Here is a 20,146-nt window from a genome sequence, read left to right as displayed (position 1 = left end):
ACTAAAAATCGTCTGTTTATTTTTTGTGTCTTTTGTTTTTAAAAATCACCAGTTATGAAACACAGAAGAGCCAAGTTTAGGATAGTCAATAAAGTTATATTAAGATTTAGTTTTATCCAATTACCTCTAGTAAGCAATCGCATGATATACGGACCGTTATAAACTTTTACTTAAATCATAGTAAGATTATAAGGCAGAATTAATAAAAAAGTAAAAGAAAATAAACATGAGAAAATTTGAATGCCCAAAAAAAGCTGCATAAAAGATGCAATAAAGGACATGAGTAATGACGTCATAAGAGGTATAGAGAAGTTTAAACCATCACTTATGTATCATTAAATTTTAAAGTAAATAAATAATAAAATAAGAAAATCTAAATTTACTGATTAATGTAATTTTTCTATTCGACATTAAGAAAAAGTTAATTTTATTCTCTTTTAAAAAATATCAAGCAAGAACCTAAGTAACCACAAAAGGGTATTTAACTTATATGATTCTGTTAATAAAATACTATCGAGAAAAATATACATTAATTTACATTTTTTATTTTGAAAAAAGGAAGCTAGACTATAACAAAAAAAACTAATACATGAGAACAAGAAAACATTATGTTAAAAACGAAAAAAACTTATAAGTTAGTTAGTGGAAAACTGTAAACTGTCCATAAGAATTAAAACAAATTTAACTATCAGTAGTATTTAGAATTTCTTAACACATTTATTATACATTCTGCTTCTATGAACCTGTTCTACCAACTCTTCAATGAGACCGGGAAATCGATGTGTTTGTACGTCTTTATAATATCTACGCGAAGGTTCAAGCGTTTCAACTTGGTACAACAGCAACGCGCAGTATCCACAATCTAAATTACTCTTCCACAAAAGATCTTCCAAGACCCCAATTCTTCTGAACCGTCCTCTTTTTCACTTCATTCTGTTCTACCGCCCTCTAGTGAGCAGTTTTATGCGGGTGTCGTGCAGCAGTTTTACATTGATTTTGTGTTTCATCTTGTTGATTAGCAAGAACTTTTCGATGCTTCTTATTGCACGTTTAATTCGGGTTATGTGGTCCATTACTCACTTACAGGATAACAAAAGTACTCACTTTCTAAATTAAAAAAATATTTCTAAGCGTTTAATAAATAAAAACTTTAGCAAAAAAAGTGTAAGCATATATTACTGATTAGTTTAAACTATTAAAGAAAAAACACTAAATTAGTTTGGTCTATTGAGTTTAAAAAGTTAATTTTTGTAACACGTTGGGTTTAAATTATATGATTCATCATAATAGTATAAAAACAATACTCACCCTAACAATAAATAATGTAACAAATAATGTGATTCAACGAAATAATCGACCGTTTTAAACTTACAGGATACATCAAACTGACTTCGTTATTATTAAATTACTAAATATATTAGCTGTTCAAAATATAGTTTTAATTGTTTGTTAACAAAAGATCCTAGTAAAGTAACTTCACTGGAATATAAATAAAAACAAATTATACAGTAATCTTCCTTTAATTACCAACATATGTTTCTGTGTGTCAACGAATCAACACACTTTAACTGGGTTGTTAATAGGAGAGATAACTAAAATCTATTTTGGTCTAAACAAACTCCTGATGACTTGAGTGACATGATTGTAAACACTCAAACTATTTCAATGATTTTTTTGAAACATCAAACTAGATTTATAGATCTTTTATAAAATTCAGTCTTTTAAGTTTTAATATTCTAATATTTCCTACAAGTTGTGTTTAAAAATTTTTGCTACTTTTTGAAGCAACCATTTTATTCAATTTTTTTATTATCTTAATGAAATATATTTAGACTAATGATGTAATGCTCGAATAATTAAGTTGCAATTTTCTCAATATTTATATGATAACTATATAAACAATGATAAAGGGTTGCCACTTTACCTGGAATTTGACAACTTAAGCAAAAAAAACGTGGAAAAAGCTGGAATTTTAATAACTTTTTCATGTTCATTAGTATAATTTCAATTTAACTCAAAAAATCTGTTATATAAATGGTTAAAATTTATGTCATGTTGGTAATTTTCATAAAAGACTCAGAATAGTTTTAGTAATTTTCAAAAATCTCAGTTTAACTTTTTAAAATTTTTAATGATATTTACTTGTTTTTTATTAAAAGTTTTCCACATTTAGTAACTATAATATTCAAAAACTGATTTTTTTAATTTCCTAGTTAATTAATAAAATTCTAAAATTTTTATAAGGTGGTTCTGTAAGTGTTTTCAAAACTCATGAGAGCTCTGAGTTTTTTTTTAGCTTAGGACAGTTTTTTGTACTCAAAGAATGACAATCATGTTAAAATGATTGATAAAGGATAAAATAAAAATTTAAAAAGAAAGCTTAGTTTAGTTATCAAAACAAGTTTATCTTTGGTTTATCAAAGAAGGTTTAAAAAGAAAACTTTTTTCATCATTTTTTTTTAAACATTTTTAAAGAAGTTCTACAGTATCTTTTCAATGTCTTTATACTATTTATACAGTTTCTTACCTTAAACTAAAATTTCGACAAAAGTAGACCCAAAAATGTGTACTTTTAAAAACCTGGAAGAATTTTAGAAAACCTTGAAAAAATTTTGGAAAAAATGAGCGGCAACCCTGTATGATATTAAGTGACTGGTTTTAAAGTATTTCTAATTACACTTGGTAGTTGTGGTTGTTTACTGATTTTTTGAATAGTGAACATTGAACACAACATATAAAAGCCTGATGTCATATAATTTTAATCAGTTATAGCTGATAGAGCTGAGACATTATCAAATTATAATTACTATACATTTAGAATATAGATTATTTTTTTTTTAAATTTCCGACTGAATTAGGCAAGTTTTGTTTTAAAAACCTCGAGAGAAATTAAATTTAAAACTATAATATTTGTTGAAAATTAAGTATTAGATATTCATAATGTGGATATTATTTTGATTTACTGTGAAATTTTTAAAGAAAAAATAGAATTCTTTTTTCTTGATATTCAAAAAATTTTTAGTGTGAATTATTTTAAACATTGAATAGCAGTGAACAATATTACTGAACTAGGAAAGTTACAAACTCAGAGTACTCAGGATTTATTTTCTAGTTTTATGATTATTCAGGATAAATCTGGAAAATTTAAACTTTTTGAACCTCATAATGCCATAAGCATGTTTGTAGTTTTCATAAAAGACTTAGAATAGTTTTAAGATCTTTAAAAATCTCAGTCTAACTTGTTTAGGTTTTTAATGGTATTTACTTCTTTTTTATAATTTTTTTTTTAATTTTTTGTAACTAAACAGGTCAAAAACTTATTTGTTAGTTAATTAATAAAATTCTAAAATTAAAGCAAGGTGTTTTTGTAAGTGTTTTAAAATTTATGAAAGTTCAAGACAGTTTATGTAGTTTTGGACATTTTTTGTACTTAAATATTGACAATCATGTTAGAAATAAATTTGACAAAGGATTTAATAAAATTTTTAAAATAAAGTTTAGTTTGATTTGCAAAACAAGTGTTAATGATTTTTTTATAGAAGGTTTAAAAAGCAAATCTTTGTCATCATATTTTTTTTTATTAAAAACATTTTTAAAGTAGTTCAACAGTATGTTTTCAATGTTTTTATACTATTTAACACAGTTTCTTACCTTAAACTCAACTTTAAACTAAAAGTAGACCAAAAATTTGTACTTTTAAAAACATTGATAAAATTTGGAAACAAAATGAGTGGCAACCCTGTATGGTATTAAAGGACTAGTTTTTTTAAATGTTTCTAATTAACATAACTGATAGTTGTGGTTATTTACTGGTTTTTTGAATAGTGAACATTGAAAACAACATATAAAACCCTGATATCATTTAATAATTATGAGTTATAGCTGACAGAGCTGAGACAACATTGAATTATAGGTGGAATACATATAGAATATATATCAATTTTTTAAAAGTTTCTAACTGAATTAGGCAAGTTTTGTTTTAAATGACCTCAGTAGAAATCAAATTTAAAACTATAATAATTGTTGACAAATTAAATGTTAGATATTGATAATGTAGATATTGTTATTCTGTACTTTTAAAATTTTTAGAGAAAAATTAAAATTCTAGTTTCTTGATATTGAAATAACTTTTTGTGTGAATTATTTAAAACTTTGAGGAACAGTGAACAATATTACTGAACTAGGAAAGTTACAAACTCAGAGTACTCAGGAATTTTTTCTAGTTTAATGATTAGTCAGGATAAATCTGGAAAGTTTAAACTTTTTGAACCTCATAATGCCATAAGCATGTTTGTAGTTTTCATAAAAGACTCAGAATAGTTTTAAGACTTTTCAAAATCTCAGTCTAACTTGTTTAGGTTTTTAATGGTTTTTACTTCTTTTTTATTAAATGTTTTAATATTTTGTAACTTAACAGGTCAAAAACCTATTTTTTAGTTAATTAATAAAATTCTAAAATTAAAGCAAGGTGTTTTTATAAGTGTTTTAAAATTTATGAAAGCTCAAGACAGTTTATGTAGTTTTGGACATTTTTTGTACTTAAATATTGACAATCATGTTAGAAATAAATTTGACAAAGGATTTAATAAATTTTTTAAAATAAAGTTTAGTTTGATTTGCAAAACAAGTCTTAATGATTGTTTTATAGAAGGTTTAAAAAGCAAATCTTTGTCATCATATTTTTTTTTATTAAAAACATTTTTAAAGTAGTTCAACAGTTTTAAAAATATTGATAAAATTTGGAAAAAAATGAGTGGCAACCCTGTATGGTATTCAAGAACTATTTTTTTAAGTATTTCTAATTATACTAGATAGTTGTGGTTGTTTACTGATTTTTTGAATAGTGAACGTTGAAAACAACATATAAAAGCCTGAAATCATTTAATAATTATCAGTTACAGCTGATAGAGCTGAGACAACATTGAGTTGTAGGTGGCATACCTTTAGAATATATATCAAATTTTTGAAAGTTTGAAAAATCCCAGCAGAAGTCAAACTTAAAACTATAATAATTGTTGACAAATTAAATGTTAGGTATTGATAATGTAGATATTATTATAATGTGCTTTAAAACTTTTTAAAAATCAGAAATATAATTTCTTATAATAATATTTAAAAAGTTTTATCTTTTTCTGTGTGAATTATTTTAAACATTGAAGATAAGTGAGCAACAACATTGAACTAAGAAAATTACAAACTCAGGGTACTAAGGATTTATTTTCTAGTTTTATGATTAGTCAGGATAAATCTGGAAAGTTTAAACTTTTTGAAACTCATGATGTGTTAGGCAAGTTTCTAGTTTTTATAAAAGACGCAGAATAGTTTTAAGAACTTCGAAAATCTCAGTCTAACTTTTTAGGTTTTTAATGGTATTTACTTCTTTTTTATTAAATTTTTTAATATTTTGTAACTTAACTGTTCAAAAACTGTCTTTTAATTTTTGAGGTAATTATTAAAATTCTAAAATATTTTGTTGGTTTGTAAATGTTTTAAAAGCTCAAAAAAGTTTTTTGTAGATTAGGACAGATTTTTTATACTCAAATAATAAGAATCATGTTAAAGTAAAACTGATAAGGGATTTAATAATTTTTTTTAAATGAAGATAATTTTGATTTTCAAAACAAGTTTATCTGAGTTTTTTTAAAAAAGGTGTAAAAAAATTGTTTAATTTTATTAAACTGATACAGATGTTATAATAATTGAAAAATAAAGTTAAAACTACGATAATTATTTGTAAATTTAATTTCACCTTTTTATATTATTATAGTTTCCTTTAATACTTTAAACTCGAATTTTAACTTATTTTTAATTGAAAACATTTAAAATATTTAAGCTTATAAAAATTAAAATTTCAATATAACAATATTATATATAGTATAAATATTGAGTTATAAAAATTTAAAAACATAATTTCTCTTAATAAAGTTTAAAACAAAATGTTGAAATGTCACTATTAATAACATTTTCAGTACGTACAGGGTTGCAAGAAAAATTGGAATCTAGAAAATCTAGAATTTGTCAATCAAGGCCAAAAAAACCTGGAAAACCTAGTTTTTAGAGACTTGTAAAAAAAAGGCCTAGAATTTTAAACAAAAGTATCTAAAAAATTTAAATTTCAACCAATTTCTACATTTTAAATGTATAATAATAATAATAACAACAAATAATTATTATAATGTCTACTAAAATGTTTAAGAAAAATTAGAATTAAAATTTCTTTTTATTAAAATAGCTCATAGTTTTTTTTGTAAATTATTTTAAACATTTAAGTGCTGTGAACAACAACATTGAACTAGGAAAATTACAAACTCAGAGTACTCAGAAATATTTTTTAGTTTTATGATTTATTAGAATAAATTAGGAGTTTAAACTTTTTGAACTTCATAATGACTATAGCAAGTTTGTAATTTTCATAAAAATAATTTTAAGAACTTTAAAAATCTCAGTCTCATTTTTTTAGGTTTTTAATGGTATTTACTTCTTTTTTATTAAATTTTTAAATTTTTTGTAACTAAACTGTTCAAAAACTGTTTGTTTAATTTCTTAGTTAATTTATAAAACTCTAAATATTTTGTAGTTTGGTTAGTGTTTTAAACTTATGATAGCTCAGGAAAGTTTTTTTTGCTCAGGAGAGCTTTTTTATATTAAAATAATAAGAATTATGTTAAAAATAAAATTGATAAAGGATTTAAAATAATTTTTTAAATGAAGTTTATTTTAATTTTTAAAACAAGTTTATTTTAGTTTTTTTAAAGAAGGTTTAAAAAAAAATGATAATTGTTTTTAAATTTATTTTAAGCTTTTTATAGTTTTGGTATTATTATAGTTGCTTGAAATTTTTCTATAAACTAGAATTTTAACTTATTTATATTTGAAAACATTTAAAATATTTAAGCTTATAAAAAGTGCAATTTCAATATAACAATATTAAGATTTAAGTATAAATATTTAGTTATAAAATTTTAAAAACATATTTTATTTTAATAAAATTTAAAACAAAATGTTGAAATGTCACTATTAATAACATTTTCAGTACGTACAGGGTTGCAAGAAATTCTGGAATCTGGTAAAAATCAAGAATTTGTCAATCTAGGCCAAAAAAACTGGAAAACCTAGTTTTTAGAGACTTGTAAAAAAAAAGCCTAAAATGTTAAACAAAAGTATCTAAAGCATTTAAATTGTAACTTATTTTTAAATGTTAGATGTATAATAATAATGACAAATAGATATTATAATAATTTCTTCTAAAATTTTTTAGAAAAAAATGAATTAAAACTTCTTAATATTAAAACAGCTCTTAGATTTTTGTGTAAATTATTTTAAACATTAGAGTGCTGTGAACAACAACATTAGTTACAAAAGTAAAGTTACAAGCCCAGAGTACTCAGGATTATTTTTTAGTTTTATAATTAATTAGAATAAATTAGGAGTTTTAAACTTATTGAACTTGTAATTTTCATAAAGGACTCAGAATAATTTTAAGAACTTCGAAAATCTCAGTCTAACTTTATAAGGTTATTAATGGTATTTACTTCTTTTTTATAATTTTTTTTAATTTTTTGTACTTAAATTGTTCAAAAACTATTTTTTTCATTTCTTAGTTAATTAATAAAATCCTAAAATATTTTGTAGTTTTGTAAGTGTTTTAAAACTTATGATAGCTCAGGAAAGTTTTTTTTAGCTTAGGACAGCTTTTTTATACTTAAAGAATAAGAATCATGTTAAAAATAAAATTTATAAAGAAATTAATAAATTTTTCTAAATGAAGTTTATTTTTATTTTCAAAATAAGTTTATTTGAGTTTTTTTTAAAAAGGTTTAAAAAAAAAATAAAATTGTTTTTAAATAGTTTCCTTTAAAATTTTTCTATAAAACTAGAATTTAACTTATTTATATTTTAAATCATTTAAAATATTTAAGCTTATAAAAATTGCAATGTCAATATAACAATATTAATATTTAAGTATAAATATTTAGTTATAAAAACTATAAACATATTTTTTTAATAAAGTTTAAAACAAATTGTTGAAATGTCATTATTAATATCATTTTCAGTACGTATAAGTTTGCAAGAAAATCTAGATTCTGGTAAAAATTAAGAATTTGTCAATTTAGGCCCAAAAAACCTAGAAAACCTAGATTTTAGAGACTTTTGAAAAAAACGCATCGAATTTTAAACAAAAGTATCTAAAATTTTAAATTTCAACTAATTTTTACATGTTAAGTTTGATTTGACAATAGTATTTGATAAACTCTTACATATAAATATAACCTTTTACCATCACTAAATTTAATTTAAAAAAAAAAATACATTCAAAGTAGATACAATATATTTATAATGTTAATATACTACTTAACAAAGTTTCTAACCTCTATCTTAACTTCATACTAAAAATAGACCCAAAAACTTGTACTCTTATAAACCTTAAAGAAACTTTTAAAAAACAAGTAGCAACCCTGTGTTAAGTGAAATACTAAAATCAAATCGATTTTTTTAATTATGTGAGAAATATTTAATATGTGAATTTATTATATAGTCTCTTAATATAGCTGTATCACTGAAACATCTGTATTACTTTAAACAGTTGTATTTTGATTTTTTTTTATATAAGTTAATAATCAAAAGTTAATATTTCAAAGCTTTTTAAGTGATTTATTTATGTCTTCAATGAATTACCAGTTGCAATCTGATCAAACAACAGAAGTTATTAATAAAATGTCCGGTACTGATGCAAAAAATACAGACTGTTCAAGGTTAATATAGACATACAAGTTATTGATTGTACAAACTCAACATTTTATACTTTTCATAAGATTTACAAAAAATTACCTCAATAAAAAAAAAATTAATCTAAAATATATTTTACAGCAGCATCTTGTCAGTACATGATGATATTGTAAAGTCTCCATCAGACGATCGTGTCTATCAAGGCTTTCAACTCAGCAACAAACTCAAAGTTGTGGTGATAAGCGACCCGACCACAGAAAAGGCTGCTGCTTCAATGGATGTGCGAATAGGTACTTTAACCTAATTATCTGAGAAATTTTATTATATAGAACTGAAGTGCTTATAAAGTTTTTTTTAATATAAACCTTAAAAAATTCTATACTTATACTTTTCAATAATATTATTATCACATGTTTTAAGCTAATTTCAAACTACTAACATAGATATAGAGTTAATGCAATTTTTAAAGTGCTGTTAACACTTGACATTTAATCTTCTTACCTTTTTAAATGATATAAACACAGGAGCATTTAAGGACCCCGTTGAATTACCTGGATTAGCCCATTTCTGTGAACATATGCTGTTTTTGGGAACTGAAAAATATCCAGAGGAAGGAAAATATAAAACGGTTTTTATTTGTTCGAATGTTAAATGTTCAAATTATTTAACTTTTAAACAAATTATTACTTTGAAAATAAAAAACTTCTGCTACATATATTTGATAAAAATATATTTTAATATTCTATAAATGTTCTAAGTATAATTAAATACTTAGTTTTGTTTTAAAATAGTATAATAAGAATTCTTCTCTATCATTATAGAAATTTAAATCAATGAAATATTTGAAAACACAACTATTAACGAAAAGCTAGTTACTTTTATATGAGCAAGTTTAAATAAATCTTATTTTACTTTTTTAACAAATGTAATAAAAATCAAATGAAATATTATTAATTCAAGATATTTATTATCAACTTTTATTTGAAAAGAACCTAAAAACATACGCGTTTCATAAATGCATACAGTTTTTAAAAGTTAATTATGAACATAGTAATCATTAGAAAATACTCATTGTCAAGTTTGAGTATTAAAACTATTTTATACTCCATCTTAAAACTAATTTCAACAGTTTATTGACCAAAATGGTGGATCTTTCAACGCTTACACGGCCGGAGACCATACAAACTATTTTTTTGACATCAAGCACGACAAGTTGGAAGAGATATTAGACCAGTTAGTTTTAAAACTTTCTCTTAGCTTAAAATTTAAACTCAGATAACTTTACAACCTGGTGATTTCAGGTTTTCGCAATTTTTCATCTCGCCAACTTTCGACGAAGACTCCACATCCAGGGAGATCGAAGCTGTTCACTCTGAAAATGAAAAAAACATTATGACCGACAATAGGAGAAAATTTATGGTCGACAAAGCGACATGCGATCAAAACCATGATTATTCTAAATTCTTCACTGGTAAGTATGTGTAAAATTAAACTTTTATGCAAAGTCTTCATTCGAAATGACAAAAATGCTTTACAACCGGTTAATCAGAAAACTCTTGAAAACAATTGTTTAAAAAATTTCAGGAAATCGCACTACCCTTGTTGATGATCCACTTAAAAAAGGAATTAAAGTTCGTGAAGAGCTGCTGAAATTCCACGCAAAATACTACTCTTCAAACATAATGACGCTTTGTGTGCTTGGCAGGCAATCAGTTGAAGAGCTGAAACGTATCGTAGTTGACATGTTCAAGGGCGTTGTGAACAATGATGTTGAGATTCCTCGGTACAGTCGTGGTCCGTACCTTGATGAGCACCTCAAAGTTCGCATTGAAACCGTTCCTGTGAAAGACAAAAGGTCTTTGGCGCTTCGGTTCCCTTTACCCTATCACTTCAAAACACACTACAAAACAAAAGTAGGTTTATAAATGTTTTCATTAACTAAAATTACCAAATTAATTTTCCATTTGTTTTTTCAGCCTGCTAGTTATCTAAGCCATTTAATCGGGCACGAAGGAAAAGGTTCGTTGCTTTTGTCATTGAAACAATTAGGATTCGCCAACAGCTTGTGCGCTTACAGTTACTTTTATGACGGTTTCGGATTTTTCGAAATCGTCTGCGACCTTACTGAAAACGGAATCGGTGAGTTTTGTTTAATAAATGTGTTTATCAAAATGTGTCTAGATCTTGTTGAAATCTTCGATAAAATAGTACAATAATCTACAAGAAAAAAAAATATATAAGATATAGGTTTAAAGTAAGTTATAAGAACTAATATGGATGATTAGTTTTTATTTAAAAATTTTTGTATATAAAAGAATTAAACAAACATTTATAAATATATTAAATATTATTTTTAACAAAAATTAATTACTTTTTTTGATGTACATTAACTAATTTTATACAGATATTTTAATGTCAATAAAAAAATTAAATAGAGTAGTTTACAAATTTGAAGTTAGCATATATCAATAACTTTTTGGATATTCGTTTAAAATTATCTTTAATGAACAAATTATTTAGAAAATATTGACGAAACTGTTTATATTATCTTTCAATATATAAACATGCTCCGTGCGACAAAACCTGATGAAAAGATATTTTCGGAAATCAAAGAAATTAAAGACATAAAGTTTAGATTTAAAGGTAATTGTAACTATTATTTTTACCGTGTTTGTATACTATTACAAACCTTATTTTTAAGTCGTAAAAGTTTGAGTTAACCTTATATAAAATAATTTAAACTTAAGTTTTTAGTAATAACAAGTATAAATATGCAATTTTAATTTGTTTATATTTTTTTTATAAAAAGTTTTAATAACAAACATTTAAAACTAACAGAAAAATCGAAAGCAATAGACTTAGTTGAGGCTACTGCAATCAATTTAGGTAAATATCCAGTAAACGAAGTGTTAAGTGCACCAATGATTGTCAGTAAATTTGATGGCAAACTTATTGAAAACTTATTATCTTATCTTGTACCACAAATGCTCAGGTGTGTATTGTTTTTATATCGAGGATTTAATTTTAGTTTTAATTACTAATGTTTTGTCATTATATTTTTGCATTATAAATAAAAACTAACTTAACCTATTTTAGTTAACTTTTATACATAGAACATATTAATAGATTAATTAGTTTTCATTTTAAATATGGTTTGCTAGCTACTCTATAAACAACGTATAATTTTTCGAGTAATGTTGTTTGCTAAATAAAATAAAACTAAATTTAAATTTTATAACATTTAAAAAAAATGTTTAGTATTTTAAATATTATAAAATAATTTTCATCCAATAACAAAAAGGTTTTGTTAAAAAAAAACAACTATACAGATTAAATGTGAGCGCAAAAAAGTTTGAAGAAACTTGCAATACAGTTGAAAAGTGGTATAAGTGTAAATACAATGTTACAAAAATTTCGGAAGAATTCATTGAAAAATTGAGTGACGCACCGAAACATCAAGACCATCATCTTCCTCTGCCTAACCAGTTCATTTCTACCGACTTTCAAATAAAACCTCCACCTAAAAATTCGGAACATAACAAGCATCCGTATCTGATCAAAGTTAGTTGTTGTTTGTTTAAAAACAGTTTTAAATTGTTTGAAAATTTGTTAAAATTGATCCCAAAATTTTTCTCATCTCTTAATAAAACTAAATTACAGAGAACAGATATGTCAAGAGCATGGTTCAAGCAAGACACAACCTTCAATCTTCCGAAGTCTATTTTGAAGTTTCATATTATTTCCCCGGTTCATTGCATCACTGCGTGTAATGAAAACATGATAAAACTTTTTGTTGGTTGGTACTTTATTACAGATAGTTAGAAAAAAAAATAAGTTGCGATAAATTAGTTGAACTGAAAAAATTTATTAAAATATTCAAAATAACTTCAATATTTTTTTTTTGACTAAAATAAATCTTTATGTTTTTATGCATTTTAAAAGTAATGTAGTATATAGGTAGTAATGTAGTATTCTCCTAAATATTTGGATGTTCTATATTCTTTCTGATATTAAATAACGACTTAGCATAAATTTACACAAGTATAATGTCTAATATCCAGATATTAATATAAAAAGTTTTTTACAATATTCAATTTATTAAAATTTGTAAATAATGATTGTCTAAGCTCTACATAGTTTTTTTTGAAATCAGAACGTTTAAGTTAGGTAAAGTTTTTCACTAATCACTAAAACTAAGGACTTGAAAAAAAATCGTATTTCAGATTTGTTGAACGATTCTTTGACTGAATATAGATACGACGCTACTATGGCTGGATTATATTGTAAAATATCTTATAGTGATTTCGGCCTCATTGTTAGTTTCTGTGGTTGTTTCCTTCATTATTATGTTTTTGTTTTTTATTTTAATATTTTTTAAATAGATTCGAATTTTCATTTATGTTTACAAGAAAGTATACTATTTTATTTTCTACTTAATTAAAACATTTGGTTGTACATAGCTTAACTAAGAAAAACTTTAAGTATAAACTAGGTAATTCATTAAAAGTAATGTAAGAGCTAAATCAGTTATAACACAATTTGCTTTTAAATTATCTCACCTAATTTTTTGCTCAAGATATTTTTGTTTAACTTAAGTTTTAAATGAAATGTTTTTTCAGCAAATGTAAAGTTATACAATTTTAGATGAGGTTTTAGAGCATGTTAAATAATTATCAGGTCTTTAAAACTCTTAAACAATTGTTTAAAATAACCAAAACGACCATTATTAATATTAAATTTCAAAAACTGTTTAAAAACGCTAAGAATTGAATTAGAAAGATGTAGTAATTACTTAAGTCTTATCATTAAGTAATGTTGTCTTTCATTTAGTTTTACTACCTAAGTCTAATCTAATACAAATTTTTTTTTACACTACTTTTTTTTCAGATCCAAATAAACGGATATAGTGAAAAACAAAGACTTTTCTTAGAAAAGATTGTTGAAAAAGTACTAAACTTTGTGGTTGATGCCGAGCGGTTTGAGATAATTAAAGAAAAGGTTAGCTAATTAGAAATCATAAAACTATTGTTATTGCTTTATTTTGTAATATTATCTAATGAAAAGTTATCAAAATCATTGATAAATCACATAAGTTTGAAATAGTAAGTTTTCTCATTATTCATACCTTAAATTGAAGTTTGAGTTTTTCTATTTTCATTTGTTAATGTAATCGATTTTCACAAAGATGAGAAGAAACTTGAAGAACTACTTTACTGAGCAGCCCTACTATCACTCGAATTATTACGCTGAGGCGTTGCAGGCAAGCAGATGTTGGATGAACGAAGACCTCTCACGTGCACTTGACGCTGTCACTCATGAAAAGCTGCAGAAGTTTATCAAAAACGAATACTTCTCACAAGTGTTCATTGAGTCACTGATGATGGGAAATTTGACAGCACAAGGTAGTTAAGTTGAATGTGAACATTAATTATTACATTCATAATTTTTCTTAGCTCTTAACAATATATTTTCTCTATTAGTTTTAAATTTATTCTTTATTTGTTTACAATAATTTCTGATGTTTTTGTAGATGCGTTAGGTATTAGTGAAATGGTTGAAAAGTATTTTAAAGACGAATGCATGAGTAAACCGGTGAAGAACTTTAATGAGATACATCGATTAGCTGTTGGAATAGGTTATTTTTATATTTTAAACAACTGTCTTGTTGCTTTTAGGTTTAGTTAAATAATGTCACAGTGTATCAGTAGCATAAAAATAAACAAAAATGCATAGTTTATTTTTGTTTTTCAGGTTTGTTGTATAAAGATTTTCAAAGATTTTTAAAGTATCAAAAACAGTTACTTATTTAATTACAATTGTTTTAAATTTCAATATGCAACACTTGTAGAAATTTTAAGTTTACAATCTTAATAAAACTATTTTTGAAAACTTTAAATTAAATTTCAGGCAATAGTTACTTATACAAGACGAAACACTCAGTGAGAGATATTTCAGCTTGCAACGTCACCTTGCAAATCGATGCTCAAAATGACGAAACTAGTGTCATGACCAGACTTTTTGCTCAAATAGTTAAATCTTCCTTCTATTACAACCTTCGTACTAAGTTTGTACACTTTATAAATTTCAACGCTTCAGAAGTTGTTTCTTAACTTTGTTTTTTATTTACTGAGACTTAGTTAGATAGACTAAGGAAATAAGCAAAAGTAAATAGAATATATTTTTTAAATGTGTAAGTTTTTTATAAATTAAAACATGTTTTTTTAGTGAAAAATATACCATTTAGTTCCCTGAATTTGAATCTGTTCACTTTATCGATTATAAACTTTATTAAATTAACAAAATTAGTTACAAAACTATATAGTGTGCATCTTTGAATAACAAATCTTTTAAATTTTATATTTACGTGTATACATGAATGTTTTAACATAACGTTTGTTTATTCTATAATAAAAGTTGTTTTACTTTTGTTTTTTATATCTATTAGATATAACAAATTTTACAAACAATTTTCTTTTTTTTTTAAATGTGTATAAGAAAAATCTAATAACAATTATGAAAACGATTCATTAATCGTAAACATTACTAACTTTTTAAATAAAAAAATTGTCTTTGATTTCTTTATTATTAGAATTATACGTAAGAGAAATTTTATACTTCGAAAACTAACTAATTACGACTTCGATTTTCGTCTTAAAAACTGTAGTAAGAGTTATTTACAAGAATATATGGTGTTGTTAAAAGTAAAAACATGAGTGTTAGCGAATATTTAAGTTTCTTATTTTACACAGAGAACAACTCGGATATATTGTGGCTTCAGGCCCAGCGAGAAATCAAAATCAGATGAGAATGATTTTCATAGTTCAATCAACAAGGTCTCCCGACTTCATTGACGGAAGAATTGAAGGCTTTATCAATACTGTCGAGGTAAGTGTTTATAAATATCATCGATTGTTTAATATAGTCAAAAATCTATCTACTGGATTTTTAAAGATTCTAACTAGTGTCTTTGAGTTGTCCTGCACTAAGGCCCTTTCGGCTACACATTTTATTCGAATCAACATTTTACAAGTTCTTCGTATACTAAGACTTAGATTTAGTAGTAAGTATAGTTTTTATTGAAACTCAACAGTTATTCGGTATCACTGCATATAAAATTACTGTTTTTGCTCTGATGAATTGCGCAATTTTTATTTAACTAAAAGTAGTATTTTCATATTTTGTTTTTTGATACTTTATAAAATTTGATAATTTTTGTTGGAATATTAAAATGTGTATTTAATTTTTTCTAGGAACTGATAACACAGTTGAGCGAAGAAGATTTTAGTAAACATTTTGAATCATTGAAAGCAAGATTGATTGAAGAACCAAAAAAGCTAGCAGATGAATTTAATATTTGTTGGAGAGAAATACTAGACAATCAATATTATTTTGATAGATGTGAGTTTAAATTTAGGTTTTTGCTTACAATTTACATTCTACCAGGATAGTATTTGAAACAATTTTGTAACTCTACCAATTTTTTATAAAAAATACTTTTGTTGCTGCTTTAAGTTTTTATAAGAATATACTACTGTATGTTTAAAGCAAAATTATGACTTAATTTTAAGCTCAATTTTTTTTGTTGTTCAAAGTATTTTTTTAATCTTAGAAATACATATTTCACTATATATCACAGATGTTCTTGTGCTAAAACTTTATTCCGACTAACGGCGTTTCACTGCTCTCAAATAAATTTAAGAACAGATCTACGGAGTCTATAAAATGTTAACACACATTAGAAAAAAAGCAGAAAAAAGCATGTATAATTATGTATAGTGTTTATCTAGGTAGTAACTATAAATGGACTTTATGGTTTAAAAACAAAGTTTGGGATAAAAGCGTTAATTTATAAAATTGTCTACAAAAAAAACAAATTTAATAAAAGTAGGCACCAACCTCAAAAAGCTCTAAGAATAGGCAAATTTTAAAAATGAAAATTAAATTGAGTTGTGCAGAAATGTTACGTCATAATAATTTTAACAAATTATTCAATAATTTATACAGCTTGAAAACATGAAGTATTAAACTTGCAAGAATATATAAGTTTTGTGAAATAAATTAGTACATAAATAGACAGAGTTATTTAAAGTAGAATCGTCGGTTATGGGGACAGATATTCGATAAATCTTGCCGCTTATTCAGAAGTAGGTCTGATCTTAAATTTATTTGAGAGCAGTGAAACGCCGTTAGTCGGAATAAAGTTTTAGCACAAGAACATCTGTGATATACATTCCGATAAGCTTAGCTTATCAGGATCTCCAGGATTTAACGCCTTATAACGTTACATCTTATTTCACTATATATTATGTTCTCGAAGCGAGATTAAAACTTTGTCGTAATATGCCTAAACGTTTTAACTTTTTTTTCTTCCTTTTTACATTTTGTTTGAATTTTACATAAATTAAAGACTTTTCAATTATTATTTATATAATTTATGATTGACCTAAAACAGAGTTCGGCGAACTGCGACCCGCGGGCCAAATGTGGCCCTCAAAGTTAAAATCTGCGGCTCGTGAGCTCTTATTTAGCCAAAAGTATACATATTAAATCATTATAAATTATATTTTTTTGTAATTAAAACTTGCTGTTATACTCTTAATTCAATAAACAATCTTAAATAGTGCTCTGTATTGCTTTATTAATCATATTTTGATCTTAAATAACTTTTTACTGATTACTCGAACTTTTTTATAAATAAATGCGGCCCTCAAAGTTTTCTTCTAAACAGTGCGGCCCGCGAGTTATTTTACTTAAGAATATTAGCCCGCGAGTTACAAAAGGCTGCCGACCTCTGATCTAAAATTATATGCTTATTTACACTTCTAAAGTATCATATTTATTTTGTTAGAAAGTTCTACGAAATTACTTAAAAAAAATGTTAGTTTATTGTTTAATATTTCTCTAAAATTCAAAGATTAAATAAATTAATTCTGATTTTTATATTTAGATGAAAAAGAAGCTGCTTACTTGGAAAAGGTAACTATGGATGACGTCATTAACTTTTACAAAAAATACGTAAAAGTTGATGCTCCAAATCGCGCGAAGCTTGCTGTTTACATACTTGGAAAACATATAGACGACTGTAAGTTTTATTTTCTATGGATTGTTTCCTAAAACAAAATAACTTTATAACAAAGTACAAGTTAATAAATGACTTTGGATAGTTTTTATTATTAATTTTTTTATCAATATGTAACAAATATTTTCTCACTAAAAATCAAAGTAATGTTATAATATATTGTACAAAAATATGCTCAATAGTAGAAAATTATTATGTTGTAGTTAAACTAGCATCAAAAATTGTATAAACAACTATTTACAAGAAAAACTTATAATACTTATCTTCATTAATATTTGAAATTATTTGACTATTATGGCGTAGAAATGCGTAAATAAAAAATTAACATTAATTGTTAAATTGATTACAGTTGTTTACATTTATATATCTATACGTAATTAAAACTTAAAGATTGTACACACTTGATATTTCTTAAAATGTTTAAATATTTGTAACTTTGTTTGTTCATTGAATATTGTCTTTTTGTTTTACAAAGAAAAACTCGAAATTCTAACAAAACTTTATAATTTTACTTTAGGTCATTTTGCTCCTGGGGATATTTCAGAAATTGACAGCAGCTTGAACACTACTCCTCTTATTTTAGCTCAGGTAATCTTTTAGTATAAAATTAAATTTTAAGTCGCTACGTGTAATTTTTTTTTTTCTGACTGCTTTGTTCAAAAGTAAAAACACTACATTAATATGAATTTTTTGTACTTTTCTTAATAAGCTTTTAGATATTAATTTTTAAAAGTTAAATTTGTATGACAATAACTGCACTTTTTCCATTAGGCAGTCAAAAAATTACTTCTGTGATTATCAATTTCAAATACACTTTAAAATGAGTGACCAACTAATTAAAAAGCATTTTATTACCATATACTACTTTTTTAAATGTTGCTAATGTTTTTAAAAAAAAACTCTTTTGTATTTATACCTTACAATATTATAAAAGTTTAAATTTTTCTTTTAACAGCCTGAACTGATTGATAGTGTTGAAGAGTTCAGGAGAGGTCGTGACGTGTTTCCGAAACTACCGGCAGCTATTGATGTTAGCACACTAAAACTTTGAAAAACTCAAAAGTAGTGTGTTAAGAATTAACAGTACATTGTGTTTTTTTACTTTGTAGGAAACTTTATAGGAAATAAACTATTAGTGTCTAACTCATTTGTGTTTGTGTTATGCAAAAAGGTAATGTTTTTGCTTGAAAAAATAATTGCACGCTGTTTATGCTGAAGTAAGAATAAAAATGAAAACATCGGTATTAGATAATTAAATAAAAGAAAAATACCACTGTATAAGCTATTTCGTGTTTTCAAATTAGTATAAGTGTAAGCTTTTTTATATTAAGAAAATATTCAAGTCTAAACCAAGGTTTTTACAGCTAATCACGCTTGTTTAGAAAGAATTTGATTATCAAAAACCAACAACTAATTAGAAGCAAAAAGTTAAATAAGTTGTTAGCTAGTTCGAGGAGACCATTTTTTAACACGTTTTTTAAACTAAATGAGTTAAGAAAGTCCTGCACTCTGATACAAATAAATTTTACCGTTAAAGTGTTATAGAATTTTAAGCATACATTTTAAATGTTTGTATTTTTCAACTAAAGATTTTCACAACTGCGTTTAGTGTCAAAACTGACAACAAAATTAACTTCTCACATTTGAGTATTTTAGAAAACAGCGTTCATGGTACAATATTTTAAAGAACTATGTCGTAAGAAAACGTTCAAGTAAATTGAGCATTGAAAGATTTGAAAAATACACAAGTATTTGTAAAAAATAAAATCCACCACTAGAATGTTTAAATTTTTTTTTAGAGTCTCTAATGGTCAAAACGTTTCACAACTGTATAATAATCAAAAAACTTAATTTATAAGCAAAATAAATGTAAAAAAAAACTAATTATATTATGACCTAAAGTTATTTTGAAAACTTAGCTTTAAGCTGTTTTGTATGCTATCATTTATTTCAGCTTTTTAAACTAACAAATAAATCAATATTACTATAATTTTACTGAAAAAGATTGTTATTTCAAATTGTGTATAAGTTTTGTATTCTGGACTTGATGATGAAGAGCAAAACAAGTTTTAGGCAGTTTCAATAGAAGACTTTTGGGAAGTATTGTTGGAGGGGCCATAGCTTTTTTAACTACTTTGAAGAGGGCCTGCTGAAAAAAGTTTGGAAACTCTGCTTTAGACAGTTATTAAAAATAGTTTATGTCTGTTACATTTAAACTTGCAATTAAAACTTAAAAAAGTTTGAAAACATTAGTAAAACATAAATGTATTTTTTTTCATCAGTAGATATAGCAGAATTAATAATTTAAGTTTTGTTTTTAAGCCAGGCAAAGGAACGTCA

General features: G+C 24.8%; 1 protein-coding gene across 1 annotated transcript; it reads left to right on the top strand.

Annotated features, from left to right (window-relative positions):
* The first annotated feature begins 240 nt into the window (after nucleotides 1-240).
* On the top strand, nucleotides 241-18,857 carry LOC145833000 (insulin-degrading enzyme-like). The gene is made up of 22 exons (XM_082940202.1): nucleotides 241-301; nucleotides 815-1,010; nucleotides 8,640-8,722; nucleotides 8,883-9,017; nucleotides 9,252-9,355; nucleotides 9,857-9,960; nucleotides 10,029-10,198; nucleotides 10,312-10,640; nucleotides 10,704-10,866; nucleotides 11,566-11,719; nucleotides 12,057-12,288; nucleotides 12,388-12,523; nucleotides 12,951-13,042; nucleotides 13,615-13,725; nucleotides 13,913-14,129; nucleotides 14,258-14,362; nucleotides 14,635-14,791; nucleotides 15,477-15,612; nucleotides 15,978-16,125; nucleotides 17,675-17,809; nucleotides 18,324-18,394; nucleotides 18,762-18,857. The coding sequence occupies exons 1-22, from the start codon at nucleotides 241-243 to the stop codon at nucleotides 18,855-18,857; spliced, it is 3,135 nt and encodes a 1,044-aa protein (XP_082796328.1).
* Nucleotides 18,858-20,146: the final 1,289 nt, after the last annotated feature.

The sequence above is a fragment of the Thalia democratica genome, chromosome 4 (genome assembly GCF_965202585.1).
Source record: "Thalia democratica chromosome 4, ktThaDemo2.hap1.1, whole genome shotgun sequence".
Taxonomy (NCBI): domain Eukaryota; kingdom Metazoa; phylum Chordata; class Thaliacea; order Salpida; family Salpidae; genus Thalia; species Thalia democratica.
The sequence above is the reverse complement of the archived record's forward strand: the minus strand, read 5'-3'. Positions and strand labels throughout refer to the sequence as shown.